This window comes from Delphinapterus leucas, chromosome 2 (assembly GCF_059928025.1).
Source record: "Delphinapterus leucas isolate spDelLeu-1000000601 "Yukka" chromosome 2, BTC_Dleu_Yukka2, whole genome shotgun sequence".
NCBI classification, from domain to species: Eukaryota; Metazoa; Chordata; class Mammalia; order Artiodactyla; family Monodontidae; genus Delphinapterus; species Delphinapterus leucas.
This window is the reverse complement of record NC_143130.1, coordinates 41,366,562-41,387,619: the sequence shown is the minus strand read 5'-3', so window position 1 is coordinate 41,387,619 and position 21,058 is coordinate 41,366,562. Positions and strand designations below refer to the sequence as shown.

The 21,058-nt window shown below is 40.9% G+C and overlaps 1 protein-coding gene across 6 annotated transcripts in view; it reads left to right on the top strand.

Moving 5' to 3' along the window:
* FANCI (FA complementation group I) overlaps positions 1-21,058 on the top strand; it is a 79,375-nt gene that overhangs the window by 55,897 nt on the left and 2,420 nt on the right. For 2 of the 6 annotated variants that reach the window (XM_022564062.3, XM_089906814.1), the window contains 18 exons: positions 850-1,023; positions 1,099-1,220; positions 1,746-1,910; positions 2,768-2,947; positions 7,269-7,435; positions 7,762-7,835; positions 9,421-9,537; positions 11,914-11,965; positions 13,078-13,205; positions 13,302-13,370; positions 13,556-13,649; positions 13,928-14,115; positions 15,190-15,243; positions 15,326-15,385; positions 17,582-17,713; positions 18,437-18,511; positions 20,402-20,497; positions 20,749-20,853. In XM_022564062.3, the coding sequence (XP_022419770.1) occupies positions 850-1,023; positions 1,099-1,220; positions 1,746-1,910; positions 2,768-2,947; positions 7,269-7,435; positions 7,762-7,835; positions 9,421-9,537; positions 11,914-11,965; positions 13,078-13,205; positions 13,302-13,370; positions 13,556-13,649; positions 13,928-14,115; positions 15,190-15,243; positions 15,326-15,385; positions 17,582-17,713; positions 18,437-18,511; positions 20,402-20,497; positions 20,749-20,853 (2,052 nt within the window). Of the gene's footprint in view, positions 1-849; positions 1,024-1,098; positions 1,221-1,745; positions 1,911-2,767; positions 2,948-7,268; positions 7,436-7,761; positions 7,836-9,420; positions 9,538-11,913; positions 11,966-13,077; positions 13,206-13,301; positions 13,371-13,555; positions 13,650-13,927; positions 14,116-14,910; positions 15,060-15,189; positions 15,244-15,325; positions 15,386-15,959; positions 16,247-17,581; positions 17,714-18,436; positions 18,512-20,401; positions 20,498-20,748; positions 20,854-21,058 lie in introns of those variants that run through there. The other 4 variants (XM_022564061.3, XM_089906813.1, XR_016392008.1 and 1 more) reach the window with 4 other exon arrangements.

Genomic DNA, 21,058 nt, shown 5'->3' with positions numbered 1-21,058 from the left:
GTTGATCTTCAGAAACAGATACCTTCCCCTGTGAAGCGCTCTTCCTGGTACTCCCAATGAATTTTTACTCTTAACTGCTTATCTTTTCTGACCCATCTTCACCTTGGTTTTCTTGGTAAGATATCTGCATGTCAGCACTTTACTAAATCAAGGCATCCATTGTTTCTCCCAAGGAGCATTTTATCTCCCGTTTATGGCTCCTTGATTACATATACTAAATAAATATACTTTAGAATGGAGAGAAGGAGGTCACCCAGAAGCAGATGAACCCAGGGGACCTGCTTCATTAGTCTGGGGTATATGATTTAGGCTGAGCTAGAATTGGCATTCTGTCGAACCTTCAGAGGAACTAGGGCAGGTTGGTTTTCTATTCTAGTTGTCTAGCCTCAGAAAGAGAAGAAAAGATAAAAACTGAAACTGTCTCATCCCAAGTGACTTATAACAGATGTCCTCAGCCTGGATCAGAGATGCTAAAGATTGGTCTCCCAAAGATTCCCTCCACATAAACCCCTATCTTTAGAATAGCCTCTGTGACTCAAAGGAGCTAGAGAGGATTTAATTTCACAGCCTGGCTCCATGGTGTTCGTACCAAATCAGAGGCAGCACATCTGATGTTGCATTCTTAGGTGTCAGCTACTTATGAAGCCAGTGCCTTTGGGAAAGGCCAGAAAACAATGCCTCTGTTAGTTCAATTATTTTTTTTCCAGTTTTGTTAATCCACATTGACTTAACTTGTGATGCTAATGAATAACTTACTTTAGCCTTATAGATAAGGATTATTTGTTGATTATCAACAGCTTCATAGGTTATCCTTTAACAAGAATATTCAATTATTATTTTCTTCTGCAGGATTGTCTGCTTTGTTGTATTCAACACTGTTTGGCCTGGTATAAGAGTAGAGTGATGCCCCTACAGCAGAAAGAAGAGGAGGAGGAAGAAGAGGGATTCTACCAAGACTTAGATGATATGTTGGAGTCTATTACTCGTAGAATGATTAAGAGTGAACTAGAGGACTTTGAACTGGTAATTGCTAAGTCTCAGCTGTGTTGAATAATGGAGGTTTTTAGTAGCTTATTAATTTTATCTTCTGTTTTTTAGGACAAATCAGCAGATTTTTCTCAGAGCACTGGTATTGGCATCAAAAACAATATCTGTGCTTTTCTTGTTATGGGAGTGTGTGAGGTTCTAATAGAATATAATTTCTCCGTAAGTAATTTCAGGTAAGGTATTGCTGTGACTCTACTTGTAGTTCATTTTATGTGTGTGTGTGCGTTTTTGTTTTTTTTTTAACACTAACAATATGCTAGGTATGAGCAGACCACAGACCATACACTATCTATTAATGGATATGTAGCCTAAGACCAATCTATGTTCTTTCTACCAGGGAACACCAAAGCATATGCCAAAGAGGCTGGTGAATTTTGTCCCTCCAGCAGGCTTTAATGTATTCAAAATTCCCCAGACCCTGAACATAAGAACTCCTGATTTTAACAGAGAAATTTTGATTGGTGGTAGTATTGAACTTTCATTCTCTGCAGTGACTGGTATAAATAAGGGAAGAAAAGAAATAACCCAGATTGGTATGACCTGGGAGTGCTATGTTAATGAAGATCCATTCATTTGTAATATTGGGTCTAAAATATGACATCTAAAGAAGCATTGTGATTTCTTTATTACTGTTTGTGAAAATAAACCACAATATTCTGATGCTTGTCCTTGGTGGTCTCTTTTTCTTTTTTACACAGTAAGAATAAGTTTGAGGAGGTTCTGAGCTTATTTATGTGTTACAAGGAACTCTCTGACATCCTTAATGAAAAAGCTGGTAAAGGCAAAACTAAAATGGCCAGCAAAACAAATGATAGTTTTTTGTCCATGAAATTTGTGTCTGATCTTCTCACCGCTCTTTTCAGGTAAGTTTCTAACAGAGTGCTTAAAGACAGCAGTGTGGTGAAGATAAAAATACCTACCCAGGCTCACTGATATTACCTAGCTTGGATTCACACAATTCTTAGCACATATACAGTAAGAAGTAAGGTAGGAGGTTTGTAATTTTCTTGAAATGAAGGCAGAACAATCCTGCCTCGTCATTAAAGAGATACTTTGAATTATTAAAGGAAAAATCAGAAACATGGACTAGTGAATGAAAAAATAGGATGAATTCCAACAATGTGTTCTAAGAAAATCAACCTGAGTAGCTCACACACGCTAACAGATAAAAAAAGAAGAAAGAAAAACCTGAATTCAAAAAAACAAAGGGGCTTCCAGAGAAAAACCTGAATTCAAAAAAACAAAGGGGCTTCCCTGGTGGCGCAGTGGTTGAGAGTCTGCCTGCCGATGCAGGGGACATGGGTTCATGCCCCAGTCCGGGAGGATCCCACATGCCACGGAGTGGCTGGGCCCGTGAGCCATGGCCGCTGAGCCTGCGCGTCTGGAGCCTGTGCTCTGCAACGGGAGAGGCCACAACAGTGAGAGGCCCACGTACCACAAAAAAAACCCCAAAAAACAAAGGAACAACAACAACAAAAAACCACTAAAGAAAACTAAGACATTTAAATTTCATCAGAGTTAAAGGAGTGGGGGAGGGGGAGAAAGTGAGGTAACACTGAGAATGATATTTGTAGGACAGCCATGGCAGTGACTCTGGCATGGGCTGCTTAGAGTCTGTCATTTAGAGCTTGCTCTGTACTATTACCCTGAACAGTCTCTAGAAAACCTAATTCCAGGTCCCAATAGCTGTAGAGGAATCTTTCTCTTTTTCTCTCTCTAGGGACAGTACCCAAAGTCATGAAGAGAGCCTGTCTGTTCTAAGGTCCAGCAATGAGTTTATGCGCTATGCAGTGAGTGTGGCTCTGCAGAAGGTACAGCAGCTAAAGGAAATGGGGCATGTGAGTGGCCCTGATGGCAAAAACCCAGAGAAGGTCTTTCAGAACCTCTGTGACATAACTCGGTAAGCCCCACTCACCCTTAGAAACTGTTTCCACTTGCTGTGGAGTCTCCAAGAGAAGAAATTGGGGGTGGGGCTGAAGGTGGGTTTGAGGTTGGGCATTGCCCTAAAGGTGAAAGTGCAGTCACTATATTGGGTTCTTTTTCCTAGTCATATTTTGGTGTGGATTGTTAGTCACATATAAAACGTTTTTCTATTACCAGGAAGTAAAGAGGGATATTACATAATGACTAAATAATTTATCAAATAGACGTAACAATTTTAAATGTATATGTACCTAACAACAGAGCTTCGAAATACTTGAAGCAAAAATGGATAGAACTGAAGGAGAAATACACAAATAATTATCTACCTCTCTTGGTAATCAGTAGAAATAGATAGAAAATCAGGGAGGACGTGGAAGACTTGAACAACACTATCATCCAGCTTGATTTAATTGACATTTATAGAACATTAAATAAGTTTCAAAATACACGTTCCTTTCATGTGCATATGGTACATTCATCAAGATGGACCAATATTTTGGGCCATAAAACAAACTTAACAAATTTTTAAAATAGAAATCAGCGTGTTCTCTGACCACAACAGAATTAAACAAGAAAGCAGTAACAAAAATATGCGGATAATCCCCGTATATTTGGAAATTAAATGCATTTCTAAATAACTCATAGTCAAAGAGAAAGTCAGAAATTTTAAAATATCTTAATAGAATGAAGATGAACATTTGAGCGTGCCAAATTTTGTATGGTCCAGCTAAAGCAGTGTCTAGGTAGAAATTTAGAACAATCAGTGTTTATATTAGAAAGAAATCTGAAATCTCTAATGTAGGCTTTTACATTAAGAAAATAGAAGAGCAGGTTAAAATGAAAGTGAGCAAAAGGAAGGAAGTAATAAAGACAAAAGTAGAATCATTGAAAATAAAAACAGGGGCCTTCCCTAGTTGTCCAGTGGTTAAGAATCCGCCTTCCAATGCAGGGGAATGCAGGTTTGATCCCTGGTTGGGGAACTAAGATCCCACATGCCTCAGAACAACTAAGCCTGTGCTGTAACTACTGAGCCCACGCACCACAACTAGAGAGAAGCCCATGTGCCGCAATGAAAGATTCCACATGCTGCAACAAAGATCCTGCGTGCCGTAACTAAGACCCAATGCAGCCAAATAAATATATATTTTTTTAAAAAGAAAGCAAAAACAATAGAGAAAATGAGACCAAAATCTAGTTGAGATCAATAAATTCAATAAACTTTAGCCAGACTGACCAGGAAAAGAAGACACAAATTACAAATACCAGGTATATGAGGAAGAGGAGACATCACTACTGATTCTACACATATTAAAAATTCATAACAGAATGTTAACTTTATGTCAATAAACTTCATAACTTAAACGCACAAATTTCTTTAAACCTCACTCAAGAAAAAATAGGTAACCTGAGTAATCCTATCTCTATTAAAGAAATTGCATTTGTGGTTCAAAATTTTCCCTCAACAAAAACTACAGACCTGCATGTCTCCACCGTTGAATTCTACCAAACATTTTAGGAAATAACACCAATTTATGCAGACTCTTCCAGAAAATGGAGGAGGGAACATGTCCCAACTCATAAGGCCAGTGTAAATTACCCTGATACCAAATCCAGCCAAAGACATTAATAAGAAAAGTACAGACCAAATTCTCTCATGCATATAGATGTAAAAAAATTAGCAAATTCATCCCAACAGTTTATAAGAAGAATAACTTATCATTTAAGTGGAATTTTTCCCAGGATGCAACGTTGGCTCAAAATTTGTAAATCAATCAGTGTAATTCACCATGTCAACAGACTAAAGAAAAAACCATATGTTCATCCCAGTAGATGCAGGCAATCAGAACTCAACATAAACCATGATAAAATCTCTTGGCAAGGGCTTCCCTGGTGGCACAGTGGTTGAGAATCTGCCTGCTAATGCAGGGGACACGGGTTCGAGCCCTGGTCTGGGAGGATCCCACATGCCGCAGAGCAACTAGGCCCGTGAGCCACAACTACTGAGCCTGCGCGTCTGGAGCCTGTGCTCCACAAGAGAGGCCGTGATAGTGAGAGGCCCACGCACCGCGATGAAGAGTGGCCCCTGCTTGCCACAACTAGAGAAAGCCCTTGCACAGAAACGAAGACTCAACACAGCAAAAATAAATTAATTAATTAATCAACTCCTACTCCCAACATCTAAAAAAAATCTCTTGGCAAACCAGGAATGAAAGAGAATTTTCTCAATCTAATAAAGGATATCCACAAAAACCCTATAGTTAACAGCATACTTAATGAAGAAAGACTCAGTGCTTTCCCCCTTGTGCTTTCACCACTACTATTCAAAATCATACTGGAGGTGGTCCTAGTCAGTGCAGTAAGACAGGAAAAAGAAATAAAAGACAAAAGATTGAAAAAGAAAGAATAACACTGTCTTTATAGACATAATTGTCTACATAAAAATTTCCAAAGATTTATTTTTAAAGCCACTAGATCTATTAAATAAGTTTAATAAGATTGCAGGATTCAAGGTCAGTTTTTTCGAAAACTGTATTTTTAGGTACATACTAGTGGTGAACAACTGGAAATTGAAATTTTAAAAACTACCATTTACTATAGTGTCACAAAATGAAAACTACTTAGTGATAAATCTCAAAAACATGCAAGATTGATGTGATGAAAACTATAAAACATTAATGAAAGAAATCAAAGAAGTCCCAAGTAAATGGAAAGACATACAGTGTCCAGGGATTGGAAGATTCAGTGTGTCAAGGTGTGAATTATTCCCAAATTAATCCATAGATTCAACACAATACCAATCAAAATCCTATCAAGCTTTATTGTAGGAATTGACAAGATTATTCTAAAACTTATATGGAAAAGTAAAGGACCTAAAGTAACTAAAACAAATGTGAAATAAAACAACAAAGTTAGAGGACTCCCACTATGTGATTTCAAGTCTTACTATAAAGTTGTTGTGTTTAAGGTAGTGTGGTATTGCTAGAATCAATGGAACAGAAATAGATGGTTCAGAATTGATCTACACAAGCATGGTCTTGACTTTTGACAATGGAGAAAAGTCTTTTCAACATGTAGTTTTGGAACAGTTGGACATGAATATGTGAAAAAATGAATCTTTTATCCATTTCTCATGTTATATACAAAAAGTTGACTTGAAATGGATCGGAGACATAAATGTAAAACCAAATATTGTAAAACATCTAGAAGACAGAAAAGGCTTTGCAACCTTGTTTTAGGTAAAAATTTCTTAGATGAAATACCAGAAGCACAGTTGATATTTTTTAAAAATTTAACTCTGTTCTTTGAAAAACACTCTTAAGGAAATGAAAAGACAAGCCACAGATGAGAAAATATTTGCAAAACACATGTCTGATGATGGACTGGTAACCAGAGTATATAAAGAACTCTTAAACTTGTTAAGAAAACAGTCAAATTGCAAAATGGGTAAAATACTTGAACACTTTACCAAAGAAGATGTATAGATGGCAAATAAGAACCCAAAAGGATGGTCAACATAATTAAACACTAGGTAAATGCAAATTAAAATCACAATGAGATATCAGTAAACACCTATTAGAATGCCTAAAAGTTTAGATTGACCATACTAGAGTGTTGTCACGGATGTGGAAGAATTTGAACTCTTACACACTGTTGACAGAAATGTAAATGGTGCAACCACTTTGGAAAATAGTTTGGCAGTTTCTTAAGAAGTTAAGCACACACCTACCATATGATATTCCCACCCCACTCTTAGGTATTTACCCAAAAGAAACGAAAGTAGATGTTGATACAAAGGTTTGTATATGGCAGCTTTATCTGTAACAGCAAAATCTGGAAACAACCCAGAAGTCTGTCAATAGACGGATGGATAAATTGGTGAATGGACAAGCTGTGGTACATCCATACCCTGGAGTACTACTCAGCAATAAAATGGGACAAATTACCAATACATGCAGCAACATAGGTGAATCTCAAAAGCATATGCTGTTAGCAAAGCCAGATTCTGAAGGCTGCATAATGAATGATACCATTTTTATATGATAGTTTGTAAATAGTAAAGCCACTGGGACAGGAAACAGACCAGTGGTTGCTTGCAAAATCGAGGAGAAATAATTGATTACAGAGGAGCACGTGGGAACTTTTGGGGTAATGGAAATATCTTGATTGTGGGGCTGAGTACACAACTGTGTAAGTTAGTCAAAATTCATAGAACTATACATCTATAGGATGGGAATTTTACTGTATGTAAATTGTAGCTTAGTGAACCTGACTTTGAAAATAAAATCACTTTTCCCCAGGGTCTTGCTTTGGAGATACACTTCAATTCCTACTTCAGTGGAAGAGTCGGGAAAGAAAGAGAAAGGAAAGAGCATCTCACTGCTGTGCTTGGAGGGTTTGCAGAAAATATTCAGTGTTGTGCAACAGTTCTACCAGCCCAAGATTCATCAGTTTCTCAGGGCTCTGGGTGGGCATTTCAATTTTGATAGATTGGCTCTGAGTTTGTCTTTCTTAACCAAACCTCTTAATTCTAGTTGTTAACCTACCAGAGGACACCTGAGAAGTCCTAATGTTGGTAAGGAGTGACATCTAGTGGATTCAGAATTGACACTTACTGGATTACATTTATCCAGTGACTGGAAAATGGAATATAGTATTAAGAAATTGCAGAATGTTAGGAATATAATCAAATCTGCCTCCAGACTTTTTTGGCTTCCTAAAATTTTAGTATGAAAAGGCAAAAAAAAAGCCCAAGCCCATTTCAAAGAAGATAGAGTTCTTTTCCTTTCCTAGATGCCACAGATAAGGAGGAAGAGGTGGAAGTCAGTGTCACTCAAAGAGCAGCATTCCAGATCCGGCAGTTTCAGGTGAGAAGCCTGGGAAACTGCAGTACTTTGTGAGGGTCCTTGGAAAGGGACTGTTAGCAGGGCCAGCTGGTGAGAATGGGCAGACAGTGAGCAAGTAGAACAGGAGTTTCTTCTGGGTCATCATTCAAGCAACAAGACAGAGCTCTTAGAATGAGAGAGAATGCATTTAAAAGGATTCTAGGAAGGATGTGTATTTAAGCCACCCCAACCTGCAGGAGTCATTGCCTCTAAGAATCACCGTTTGAGCTGATGCAGAGAGATAGCCAGGAGCCCATTAATACATGCAAATGTAATTTGGCATTGTCCGTCAGATTGCATAAAGACTGGACAGTGAAGCCTATTAGTTTCTTTTTTAAATTTATTTATTTACGGCTGCGTTGGGTCTTCTTTGCTGCCCACGGGCTTTCTCTAGTTGCAGAGCATGGGGGCTACTTTTCGTCATGGTGCACGGGCCTCTCATTGTGGTGGCTTCTCTTTGCTACGGAGTATGGGCTCTAGGTGCGCGGGCTTCAGTAGTTGTGGCTCGCAGGCTCTAGAGCAGGCTCAGTAGTTGTGGCTCACGGGCCTAGTTGCTCCGCAGCATGTGGGATCTTCCTGGACCAGGGCTCGAACCCGTGTCCTCTGCATTGGCAGGTGGACTCCTAACCACTGCGCCACCAGGGAAGTCTCTCCTATTAGTTTCTAACCACTAGTTGTCACAATATCAGGATCTTTTATCACAGAAGATTTCTTTAATACATAATTTTAAAGTTCCTATTATATGCCAGGGACTGTTCCAGGTGCTGACGATATAGCAAGGGATAAAAGAGACAAAACCCTACCTTCACAGAGCTTACATTGTAGTGGGAAGAGACTAACAGACAAAATACAGTGTTTCAGGTGGTGAGAGAGAAACAGGGAAGGTGTATAGGGAATACCAGCACTGGGGCGTGGTCTAGCCCTGAGGTCAGTGGATGGGCTTCAGGGAGTTGCGAGCCACCCAAAACTGGGTGCACGGGAATTCCCTGGCGGTGCAATGGATAGGACTCAGTGCTTTCACTGCCATGGGCCCGGGTTCAATCCCTGGTTAAAGAACTAAGATCCCGCAAGCTGTGTGGCACGGCCAAAACAAAGAGAAAAAAAAACTGGGTGCACAATTCATTCCTGATGTACATTTGGCAGGGGGTTGGAGAAGGAGTCCATAGTTCTCAAGAGAACACTTAGAATCAGAAACAGGGTAAGAAACCACCTATTCAATCCAGGTTTATTTTCAGCTTTTATCCTCTTGGATTTTTGGTGTTTTTGCGGTATGCGGGCCTCTCACTGTTGTGGCCTCTCCCCTTGCGGAGCACAGGCTCCGGACGCACAGGCTCAGCGGCCATGGCTCACGGGCCCAGCAGCTCCGCGGCATGTGGGATCTTCCTGGACCAGGGCACAAACCCGTATCCCCTGCATCGGCAGGCGGACTCTCAAGCACTGCGCCACCAGGGAAGCCCCAGATTTTTGGTGTTTTTGAATCCTTTCTGTCCCAGCCTTAGGAATCTCCAGGTAGATGTCTCTTCTCCCTGTTAGTAATATGTTTCTGTGTATACTTTTCCTTTCTCAGAGATCCTTGTTGAATATACTTAGCAGCCAAGAAGAAGACTTTAACAGCAAAGAAGCCCTCCTACTCGTCACTGTTCTCTCCAACTTGTCCAAGCTGCTGGAGCCCTCCTCCACTCAGGTATGAGTACCACTCATTCACTCCCACTTAGCATCCCTCAGAAGGCAGGGAGTATTACGTCCTAAAGTATATATCTAAATGTCTGCTTGAAATCTGGCTTATTTAAAATAATATATTCAGTTATGCTTCTGAATTAATATAAGATGTATAAGATGTACCTTTCGCAACATAGTGTTTCTACCATGTTATAATTACTGCTTTTGTTGGTTTGGCCACTGTCAAGGGTAAACAGTAAGCACTACAGAAAAAATCTTGTTTATCTGTGGAGTTCAGCCTTCTTAATGTGGGTTTTTCCCCATTCTTGGTGTTTTCTCTTCTTTTCTAAAATGAAAGTATGTTAATTATCAAGAAGGTAGCTGACATTCAGCAGTTAACTTTGTCATCAAGGTTAGCTGGTACTGAGTTTGGGAGAGATTCAACAAAAGGTGATAAGTCAGAAAGCATGATCATAGTCCTAAAACAGAATCAGTTCTGCCCAGATACGTTTTAGGTATATGTGTATGGGTCTGCACACATACACGAAGAATGTATGTACCCACATGAGCATTCACACATACAGAATAAGAGAAGTGCCACATTTTGTGGGTCTGTTCCATTCAGGAGTGATTTCCCTAGAGGATGATAAAGAGAGTCCTTGAGAGCCTAGGGCTGTGTGGTTCTACCACACCTCTTTCCTGATCTGTGAGGAGACAAGTTGGAGTGCTGAGATGCAAGCCTCCTTGTGTAAGGCCTTGCTTTAGGAAGCGCTAGCCAGACCAGCCCTGTGTGTTATGGTGTTTGAGCACTGGAAAGCAGACTTGATTTTCCTGTTGTCCTAGTTCCAGGTAGCCCAAAGAAAATCCCTTTTGTTACTTATGTCATCCTAGATCCAAACAACGCATGTGCACTTTACTTTCAGCTTCATTCTTTCATATTGCTACTTTTGCTGCAAGGAACCCAGGATTAGGAAGGAAACATGGACAGAGAATTGGAACATGGTGACATCTGAGGGAAAATAAATAGATTTGGAAAGGCTAATATAAACAGGAACTTTTTAAATTTAATTTTCATCACGTACCCCCTCGTAACTTCAGGTAGTCTGTTTAAATTTTTTTAGTTTAATTTTGAATGGGTAATAAAGTTCTATGATTTGAAAACCAGAAATTATAAAAAGATTTACAGGAAATGGTCTCCCTTCTATTCATGTCCTCCATCTGTTCAGTTCTTCTTTTCCCCCGATAAGTAAATAATCTTCTTTTAGTTTCTTATGTAAAGAGTTTTTTATTCCTATACAGCAATATGAATATAGATTCTTATTCCTGACCCTACCCTCTTCACACAAAAGCTTGTTCAGCATCCTGCTTTATTTATTTGTTTCATTTAATACTGTATTCTGGAAATCAGTATTCTACAGTAATCACTGTATTCTGGAAACTTTTTATATCAGTTCGCAGAGAACTTTCAGTTAGCCTCTAAATTGATCTTTTTCCCCAACAGATCAAAAACTAGATTCTTTTTTTTTTTTTGCGATACGCGGGCCTCTCACTATTGTGGCCTCTCCCGTTGCGGAGCACAGGCTCCGGACGCGCAGGCTCAGCGGCCATGGCTCACGGGCCCAGCCGCTCCGCGGCACGTGGGATCTTCCCGGACCGGGGCACAAACCCGCGTCCCCTGCATCGGCAGGCGGACTCTCAACCACTGTGCCACCAGGGAAGCCCCAAAAACTAGATTCTTAATCATTGTTTTACTCTTAAGTATCACTGCATTTCAGTGCCTTTGTGGCTGAAAGCCTATCCCAAACAACTGCTGAAGCAGAAAGCTGAGTGTGTATCTGGCAACATAGGACCTACTATCCCAAGACCTTAAGCTTCCCTGAACTCTTTTCTTTTTCTTTCTTCTTCTTCTTTTTTTTTTTTTTTTTTATCCCTTCTCTCTTTTAACCTCCTGTGGCCTCTTGGCTCCTAATAGCTAATTCAACTATCACTATGGCCAGGATCTTACTCTCCTGCACCTCTGTTAGCTTACTATCCTTAAAGATGTCTCAAATGCAGAGAATGTGGGGCATGGGAAGAGGAAAAAGGGTACTTTAGCCCTGGACGGTGGTGGGAGGGGCAGAGGACGCTCAAAGGGTAAGAGCCCAGACCCCAGGACCTTTGGCCCTTAATGAGGGCATTGAGAATTGAGTCATATGCTATATTTGAGAAAAGTATCAAGAAGTCTTCTCATAACTTTGGACTTATTTTTATGCTATTTTTAGTAGATTACTACCACTTTAGATCCAGGCACGTGTTTTAGCAGGTGATTTGCTTAGACTTGGAAAGGTCTAGGGCTCTTTTAGTCTGGCAACACCTAGGTCTGTCTTTTGGCATGTTTCTGTAATATCTGAATGATCTCTAGTTTGTGCAGATGTTATCCTGGACAACTAAGATTTGCAAGGAAAACAGCTGGGGTAAGTTTCCTGACATGTTTCCTTTTAGGCTTTATAGAAAATCATCACCACCAAACAACATTTAGAAAATTCACCAGAGTGGCCAAAATGAAAAAACCACACACAATACCAGTACCAAGTGTTGGTAAGAATATAGAGCAGTTGAACCTCTCGTTCGCTGCTGCTGGAGCTGTAAGTTGGTATAACCACTCTGGAAAACTGTTTAGCAATATCTAACTACTAAAATTAAACATATGCTTATGATCCAGCAGTTCCACTGCCAGCAAAAATAGGTGGAAGAATTCTCACAGCAGCACTATTCTGATAGGCAAAATCGAACCCAAATATTCATCAGCAGTAGAATGGATCAAGGGATTGTGCTGTATACACACCGTGGAGCACTGTAATGAGAATGAACAAACTCCACTGACACACAACATGGAGGAATCTCACACACATAACATTCAACAGAAGACAACAGACAGATAAAAGAGTACTTACTGTACGATTCCATCTAGATAAAGTTCAAAATCAGACAAAACTGGATTACACTTACAAGGCAGAATAGCAGTTTCCTTGGTGGGGGGAGGGGGCAGTTCTGGGGTGCTGGTAGTGTCCTGTTTCTTGACCTGTGTGCTAGTTATGCAGTGATAGTGACTAATAATGGGAAACATCTCCCTTGTTTGGACTCGTGGATAGAAGTGCACCTTTGTGGGAGAGCTGCCTTGATTGGAGTGTGTGCAGCACAGGGATATTGTGCCTGAAATATGACGAGCTACATGTTCCAGTTAGGCACCCCACACCCCCCAAAGGACTGACTTGGATTATGTATATTTATATATATATATATATTTATTTATTTATAATATATTATAATATATATATTATATATGTATATATTATATTATATATTATATATATAATAATATATATAATATATATAATATTATATATAATATATATAATATATTATATATATATTATATATAATATATAATAATATATATTTATATAATTATAATATATATAATTATATATAATATATTATATAAATATATATTATATATATAATATATTATATTATAATATATATAATATAATATTATATATATTTCTTTCCTTCCCACTCCTAGAGGATGCCTCATTTTGCAAGGGCTTGATGAATTTGCTCTTCAGCCTCCATGTTTTGTGTAAGAGTCCTGTGACCCTGCTGCGTGACTTGTCCCAGGATATCCATGGACATCTTGGAGACATAGACCAGGTACCATAGTGAGCCTTTAATACAACACCCTGAGTTGGGGATAGAGGCCAGGGGAACAGCCTTACTGTCATATCTCACCTCTCTTTCCCTCCCCAGGATGTAGAAGTGGAGAAAACAAACCACTTTGCAGTGGTGAATTTGAGAACAGCTGCCCCTACTGTCTGTGTAAGTGTTGATCCCCGACCCTTTGGAAATAGCCTTGTCTTACCTTCCATTTTATTCCCTGTGAAGAGTGAATTATAGTGGCTCACCTCCTGAGGCCTGTAACCCACCCGCAGGTGGCCATGGTTATCATATTACAACAGCAGCTATGTGCAATGAGCCATGCCAAGCATTCTTTTCTTTCACAGTTACTTCTTCTGAGTCAGGCTGAGAAGGTCCTAGAAGAAGTGGACTGGCTAATCACCAAGCTTAAGGGACAAGTGAGCCAAGAAATTATACCAGGTAAGTTAACTAAAATCTGAACTGGAGGACTGCATAAAAGCAGATACCCTGAGCTCTGTTTGTTTGTGCTAGATTTCCAAAGTAATGAAGGAAGTAGAAGGTAGTGTGCCTTATGACAACATGATTATTAATGTATTCTGCATGATGAATTAAATACATGCTCATTTTCCGTACAGACTTCCTAGTTAATGATGTTTTGTTGGTTTCTAAATCTCTTTCACTTGAACTAGAAAATAAGGCCAGTTGGGTTTGAATATGCCAGTTTCCCTTCCTTTCAGAAGAAGCCTCTTCTCAGGCAACCCTACCAAATCATCCCATTGAGAAAGCCATCATCATACAATTGGGAACTCTGCTTACATTTTTCCACGAGCTGGTGCAGACAGCCCTGCCATCAGGCAGTTGTGTGGACACCTTATTAAAGGACCTTTGCAAAATGTACACCATTCTTACAGCGCTTGTCAGATATGTGAGTATTGGAGAGACAGTCACTACTATCATTCTGTCCCACCCAGCCAGGACATTACCCCCTGCTGCAGAATGCCCCTGTGCAGAGAGCTCTTGCCTACATCTTTGCAAGTGATGGTTTGATCAGTAGGTGACAGCCGTCTCCACAGGCCCAGAAATAACAGTTGAGGCATAATTCTAGATCTGTTTTTAGAGGCCCTTGTTTCTTTAGGATATGAGTATGTAGCACCTGATGGAGAGTAAATGCCTCTTCAAACACCTTCTAAGACTCAGTCTAAACTATAGCTATAGAACTTAATCTGATTCCAATTGCACAAAAAATTAGACTATTGCAGACCAGTCTGGGCACTGACAAGGTGTTTGTTCCTTTAACAAGTGGGTGTTAAATGCCTCACAGGTCAGGTACTAGGGTAGGGAATAATTATTTTTAAAAAATAAAAGGCATAACTTGCCCTGGGTTTAAGTTAATGCTTCTTAGTATCTGTTAACAAGAAACTCTTTTTGTACTTGCAATATTTTGATTCTCAGCAGACATTCAGAGAGTGATAAGAACTAGGTAATTTAGTTCTGATTCTAGCAACGAGCCACATTAAATACTTAGAAAGGCACAGACAACCCAAGAAAGATAGTAGACCACCTCATACCATGTACCCAAACAGCAGTGTGGCCATTTCTGAGAAGGTGCAGCTCTGGCTACAAGGTATGGCTACTAAGCTTCTGTGGTAGAAATACTGAGAACCTCTAATCTTTATTGGCTTTTTCTAAAGCAAAAACAGCAAAGTCATTGGTTTTCTAGATGCAGGGACTACCAGCCTGAAGGATTTTTAAAGCAATAAACAGAAGAAGTCAGAAACAGAAACCCTTTATTACCTGCTGTCTGGGAAGCTTTGGAGCTTAGAGGAGGGGAAAAAGGAAGCCTTGAGTCTAGGATTCTCCATGAATAAGGTAGCTTATTTTCTTTTCCCTCTCCAGTCAGAGCAATAAGTCATACTCCATTTGCTCACTGAGTCACTACCTGTAGTTTCATGGGACATTTATATAGGAGGGCATGCTAAATCTTGGAATCTTTTGTTAGTATCTCCAGGTGTGTCAGCACTCCAGAGGAATTCCGAAAAATATGGAAAAGCTGGTGAGTTGAGAATGCCTTTCCTAGGAACGGGGAAAGCATCTTATTCCCACAGTTACATTGATTTCCTTCTCCTTTGCTGCAGGTGAAGCTGTCAGGTTCGCACCTGACCCCGCTATGCTATTCTTTCATTTCTTACATACAGGTAAGTGATTCAGTCTGTACCAAAATGCATCCTCAAGTAGGAAAGGACTCCTTATATTCCCAGGGGACCACTAGGTCAACTGAGCTAAGCGTATATAAAGTTTCTTCCCTACTTACAGTAAGCCAAAGGTGCCCATATGAGAACAAGCCAAGGTTTGAAGTCTTTACAGCAAGGAAGTCTTTATATAAAAAAAAAAAAAGTTTGATTTGGAGAGAGAAGGCATTTGATATGTGTACACTTGGAGCAGGGGAGAAACAAACATGCTTGGGCCCAGTGACTTGGTTTATTTCTGGGTGATTCCAAATCCATGCCTTTGGGCATCCTTTGGGAATGTAAGTAAAGTAGCAACCATAGTGAGAATGAATGAGGTGATGCATGGAAAGTGCTTAACACAACATCAGGCAAGTGTTCTCTAATGTTAGCTGTTCTAAAAAAATGAACGAGGCCTTACAGCATCATTTCCCAAGCTGAACTCTATGGAACGTTTTGCCAAATAGTAATATTAGGTATTAAAAACACCAAGAACAGGACTTCCCTGGTGGCGCAGTGGTTAAGAATCTGCCTGCCAACGCAGGGGACATGGGTTCGAGCCCTGGTCCGGGAAGATCCCACATGCCGCGGAGCAACTAAGCCTGTGTGCCACAACTACTGAGCTTGCGCTCTAGAGCTCACGAGCCACAACTACTGAGCGTGCGTGCCACAACTACTGAAGCCGCATGCCTAGAGCCTGTGCTCCGCAACAAGAGAAGCCACCGCGATGAGAAGCCCGCGTACTGCAACAAGGAGTAGCCCCCACTCTCCGCAACTAGAGAAAGCCCACGTGCAGCAACAAAGACCCAACGCAGCCAAATAAATAAATAGGTGAATAAATAAGTTAATTAATTTTTTTTAAAATTAAAAAAAAAAAAAAAAAAGACCAAGAACAGCTAGTTAAGAGGCCAAGCTGAGACTTGAACCCAAGTACTTTGACTCTACAACAGGGGTCAGCAAACATTTTCTGCAAAAGGCCAGATGGTAAATGCTTTTAGGTTTTGCAGACCATACAGTCACTGTCACAACTAAACTCTGCTGTTGTAGCATAAAAGCAGCCATAGTCAATACACAAATGAATGAGCTTGGCTGTGTTTAATAAAACTTTATTTTAAAAAACAAGCAGTGGGCCTCTGGGTTGTAGTTGGTTACCCCTTGCTCTAGAATCATACTTGGTACTCACTGACATGTAAAATGTTGGGAGGTTTTGGGGTTTTGTGTTTGACCCCATTCTCAAGCTCTTCTTCTGCTTATCACCAGGCACCTTCTAGACTATCTTTTTTTCTACATTACAGAAAAACCAGTTTATGTATTCCCTGGATATTTCCCCCCTTCTCGATTCATATTTGACTTAAAGCCTTACTTGACGAGTCAGCTGATCCACAGGCAAACATTTTTCTCTTTGTGAGATGTGCTTAATGAGTGACCTTGGGCAAGAGCCCACATGGTTCCACTAACTCCAACTTCTATCTAGAAATCTGGATTGCATTTGCCACATCTTTCAGAGAGCTGTTTATTCTCTTATAGCCCCTTTCTTTTTCTCATAGCCTTGGATCTCAGTGGGAAGAAAGCAATGAAAGCCATTGCTCCAAAACCCTTAGCATCCTGCTCAGAACTGTATACCTTTAAAAGATGCTTCTGGGCTTCTCTGGTGGCACAGTGGTTGAGAATCTGCCTGCTAATGCAAGGGACACAGGTTCGAGCCCTGGTCTGGGAAGATGCCACATGCCACGGAGCAACTAGGCCCGTGAGCCACAACTACTGAGCCTGCGCGTCCGGAGCCTGTGCTCCGCAACAGGAGAGGCCGTGATAGTGAGAGGCCCGCACACCGCGATGAAGAGTGGCCCCCGCTTGCCACAACTAGAGATAGCCCTCGCACAGAAATGAAGACCCAACACAGCAAAAATAATTAATAAACTCCTACCCCCAACATCTTTAAAAAAAAAAAAAAAAAGCTGCTTCTCTTCCAGCTACAATTTTAGTCCTACCTGAATCAGCAGAAATGGGCAGTAGATGGGGTTGATTTAGGGAGTTCCAACAAGCTGCCATGTTGGGTACAACTTTTAGGAAGATGGCTCACTTCCCATTTGGTCCACATGAGTTCTATCTGTGGCTGATACTCTGCCCCTCCCTTAAAAAGTCTTCACCCTCTACCCTGCCTTCCAGGGCCAAAAGCAAGTTTCTTCATACCAGCATCTCTGGGATCCCTGCATTTTCTTATTTTCCAGAACATGCCGTGTGGACCAAGCCTCCTGCCTTTCATATAGCTCCAGTAGTATAATTTGTCTCCATTTGCAGGTCTCTGTTTTTAATTTTTTTCCTTGTCATGTGGAACGTGGTAATGTTCCATTCCTGGAGGGCACAGAACTCCCCTTCAGGTAAAAGGTTCCTGTTTGTGTACCTCACACTTGGGTGGTCTCTCCTGACTCATGTCTCAATTCTCTTCTGCTTTATCAGAGTCCTGTTCTTCTTGGTTCCCTTTCTTATTGGTTCTTCCTTTTTCCAGGAGCTCTTTATTCTCTAATTATGTACAACATAGGGAAATAAGTGTTCCTATGACCTTTAAACCCTTCTGGAGCATGTAACCACTTGTCATGTAAGATACATCGCTCCGGGAACAGCTTCTCCAGCTTCCTCTTCTTTATGCAACCCAAATTTAGCTAACTTCCCAGTTGGGAAACACCTATTCCTACTTAACCGTGACAGTCCTTTTGTGCCTCACTAGTCCCTTGGCTGCCCTGCTATAGTAATGGTTGGTCCTGCCCTCACTTCCATGTGCTAGATGCATCCAAGAGCAAGATGGTAAACCTCCCAACAAAAAATAGAAAAATGAGGATTATAAAGCGTCCCAGAATGCTTCCCACCTTCCGGCATCTGCTGCAGGATAATCTCTTCACCCAGACTTGGTCCCCCTAAGAGTTCCCCCATACTCCACTGTAATCATACTAGAAATTTACCACTAGCCTGCCAGCTCTACAGAACAATCTTCAGGAATGACAGAATTTGTTTCTATTTCTTTAGAACAAGAAGAGTAAGAGCCTAAAACACACAGGAGAAAAGAAAAAGGAGAAAACCGCTGCTGGGCCCACAGCCATGGTAAGCTGCTGACAGTGATCAAGATGTGGTTGCGGGGACTTCCCTAGCAGTCCAGTGGTTGGGAATCTGAGCTTCCACTGCAGGGCGCATGGGTTTGATCCCTGGTCAGGGAACTGGGATCCCGCATGCCGCACGGCGCGGCCAAAAAAAAAAGTGGTTACTGATGAACCTTGAAAATATTAAGTGAAAGAAGCCAGTCAGAAAAAAACTACATAATGAGTCCATTTATATGAAATGTCCAGAAAAGGCAAATCTAAAAAGACAGATTAGTGGTTGCCTAGAACTGGGGAGTGGGGGGAAGGGGGGTGTTGGAGAAACTGGGAAGGTGACTGCTAAAATGGGTGTAGGATTTCAGGGCGGGGGTGAAAATGTTCTAAAGTTGATTATGGTGATGGTTACACAACTCTCTGAATACACGAAAACACACCGAACTGTACAATATAAATGGGTGAATTATATCTCAGTAAAGCTGGGGGGGAAATGTTTGTGTATGGCTCCTTCTCAGCTCATGGACTTTATGTTCAGATGGAACATCTTTTCCCTCTGAACCAAAAAACATATACTTTATTCAGGAAGTACCAGAAAATCTTGAGCTCTTTCTTTAAAAATAGAAATAGCTTAGGATAACCATTGCGAAGGAACTGGTTTTAGGAAAAGTTAATGAGTGCAAAAGGTGCTCCCTAAAGGATGTGAAACAGTTGGAGAGGGTACAGGGAAGTGGGTTCTCTAGTGCACTGCTGGCAAAGGTGAGAAACAGTATGTGGCAATAACTGCTCAATTTTAGACCTATACATTCACACACACACACTCTTTACTACAACAGTTGCATTTTTAGGATATAGAAATTGTAAAGGCCTATGTACAGAATAGTCCTAGCAGTGTTGTAAAGTAAAAGTGAAATACTGGGAAAACTAAGATACCCACTAATAAAGGACTGGCTAAATGGGTTTATAGTACATTTATACTGCAGAATACTATGCAGACATGAAAAAAATACAAATCTAAATGTTCAGATATAGGATTCTCTCCCAAGATAATGTTAAAAAGAAAAAAAAAAGATGAAAACAATGTCCTCATTTGTAGTTTCAAAGAATATATATGGAAACATGTCTATATACTTAAGAAACATATGGAAGGATCTACAAGTTACAATTCAAGTTGAGGGGAAAGAGATGTATTAATACCAGCAATGAAAACTCATATGTAGACCAGAGAGAGGAAATAGAGGTAGTGTAGAGTGGGCTCATTGCTACAAGAATATCAAGTCAGGCAACCAAGAATCTACAAATGGTCCATCCCTCAGCCAGTTTCTAGGTAACAGATATTTAGGAATTATAAATAGGAGGATTCATTGCAATCTCCATTAGCATTTAGGTCCTTTGCTGAGAGTGAACTGTTAAAAAAATCTTAATTACTGGTATATAAGTAAAACTGCATTTGATTGGAAGACTGACTAGCTTTCTTCCAAAGCCATGAGCAGTTCTGCTACAGACAGCTTCAGAGGACTTCAAGAACCCTTGAAGGGACTTCCCCGGTGGCGCAGTGGTTAAGAATCCGCCTGCCAGCACAGTGGACATGGGTTTGAGCCCTGGTCCGGGAAGATCCCGCATGCCACGGAGCAACTAAGCCCGTGTGCCACAGCTACTGAGCCTGTGCTCTAGAGCCCGTGAGCCACAACTACTGAAGCCTGCATGCTACAACTCCTGAAGCCCGCACGCCTAGAGCCCGTGCTCTACAATGGGTAGCCTCCACAATGAGAAGCCCCCGCTTGCCACAACTAGACAAAGCCTGTGCGCAGCAACAAAGACCCAACGCAGCCAAAAATAAATTTATGTAAAAAAAAAAACACCTTGAACCCAAAACTTAGGTCTTCTCTTCTTTGCCCTGTAGGCCAGAGCTCTTCGGGAAACCAAGCCAATCCCTAATCTCATCTTTGCCATTGAACAGTATGAAAAATTTCTCATCCACCTTTCTAAGAGGTCCAAGGTAAACATACTGTTTTCTACCAATTCCATTTACCCTGTGAAGGGACCTGGCAAACTGAAGCAACACAACTGCAGTGGGGGAAAAATCTGCAGTTCTTTTCTGTTTCTGATGGCCTGAATCCAAACATTCATGGATTCAAATGGGTGTGTGCCTTCCTAGAGGAACTGAAGGGTTTGTCAGAGATAGTTTAGGCTGTCCTGGGCAGGACCTATCAGTAGGAAAATGTGCCCATGTTTACAATCCTGTCACAGGTGAACCTGATGCAGCATATAAAGCTCAGCACCTCACGGGACTTCAAGATCAAAGGGAACATCCTGGACATGGTTCTTCAAGAGGATGAGGATGAAGATGAAGAGGTCAGTGCCTGCTTCTGACTGAAGTGCAGCAAGCCCTAGCCACCCTTTCTAACTGGGGTTAGCAGCCTGTCTGGGGGCAGCCACGGGTTAGTGGAGGAGCAACAACCACAGAGAACGGGCCAAAAGGTGGTCAGACAAAGATGAAACAGGCTCCTCAAGAGAGGGGTTGTAAACTTGGAACCATACCCAGTTGCCCGGGCTTGTA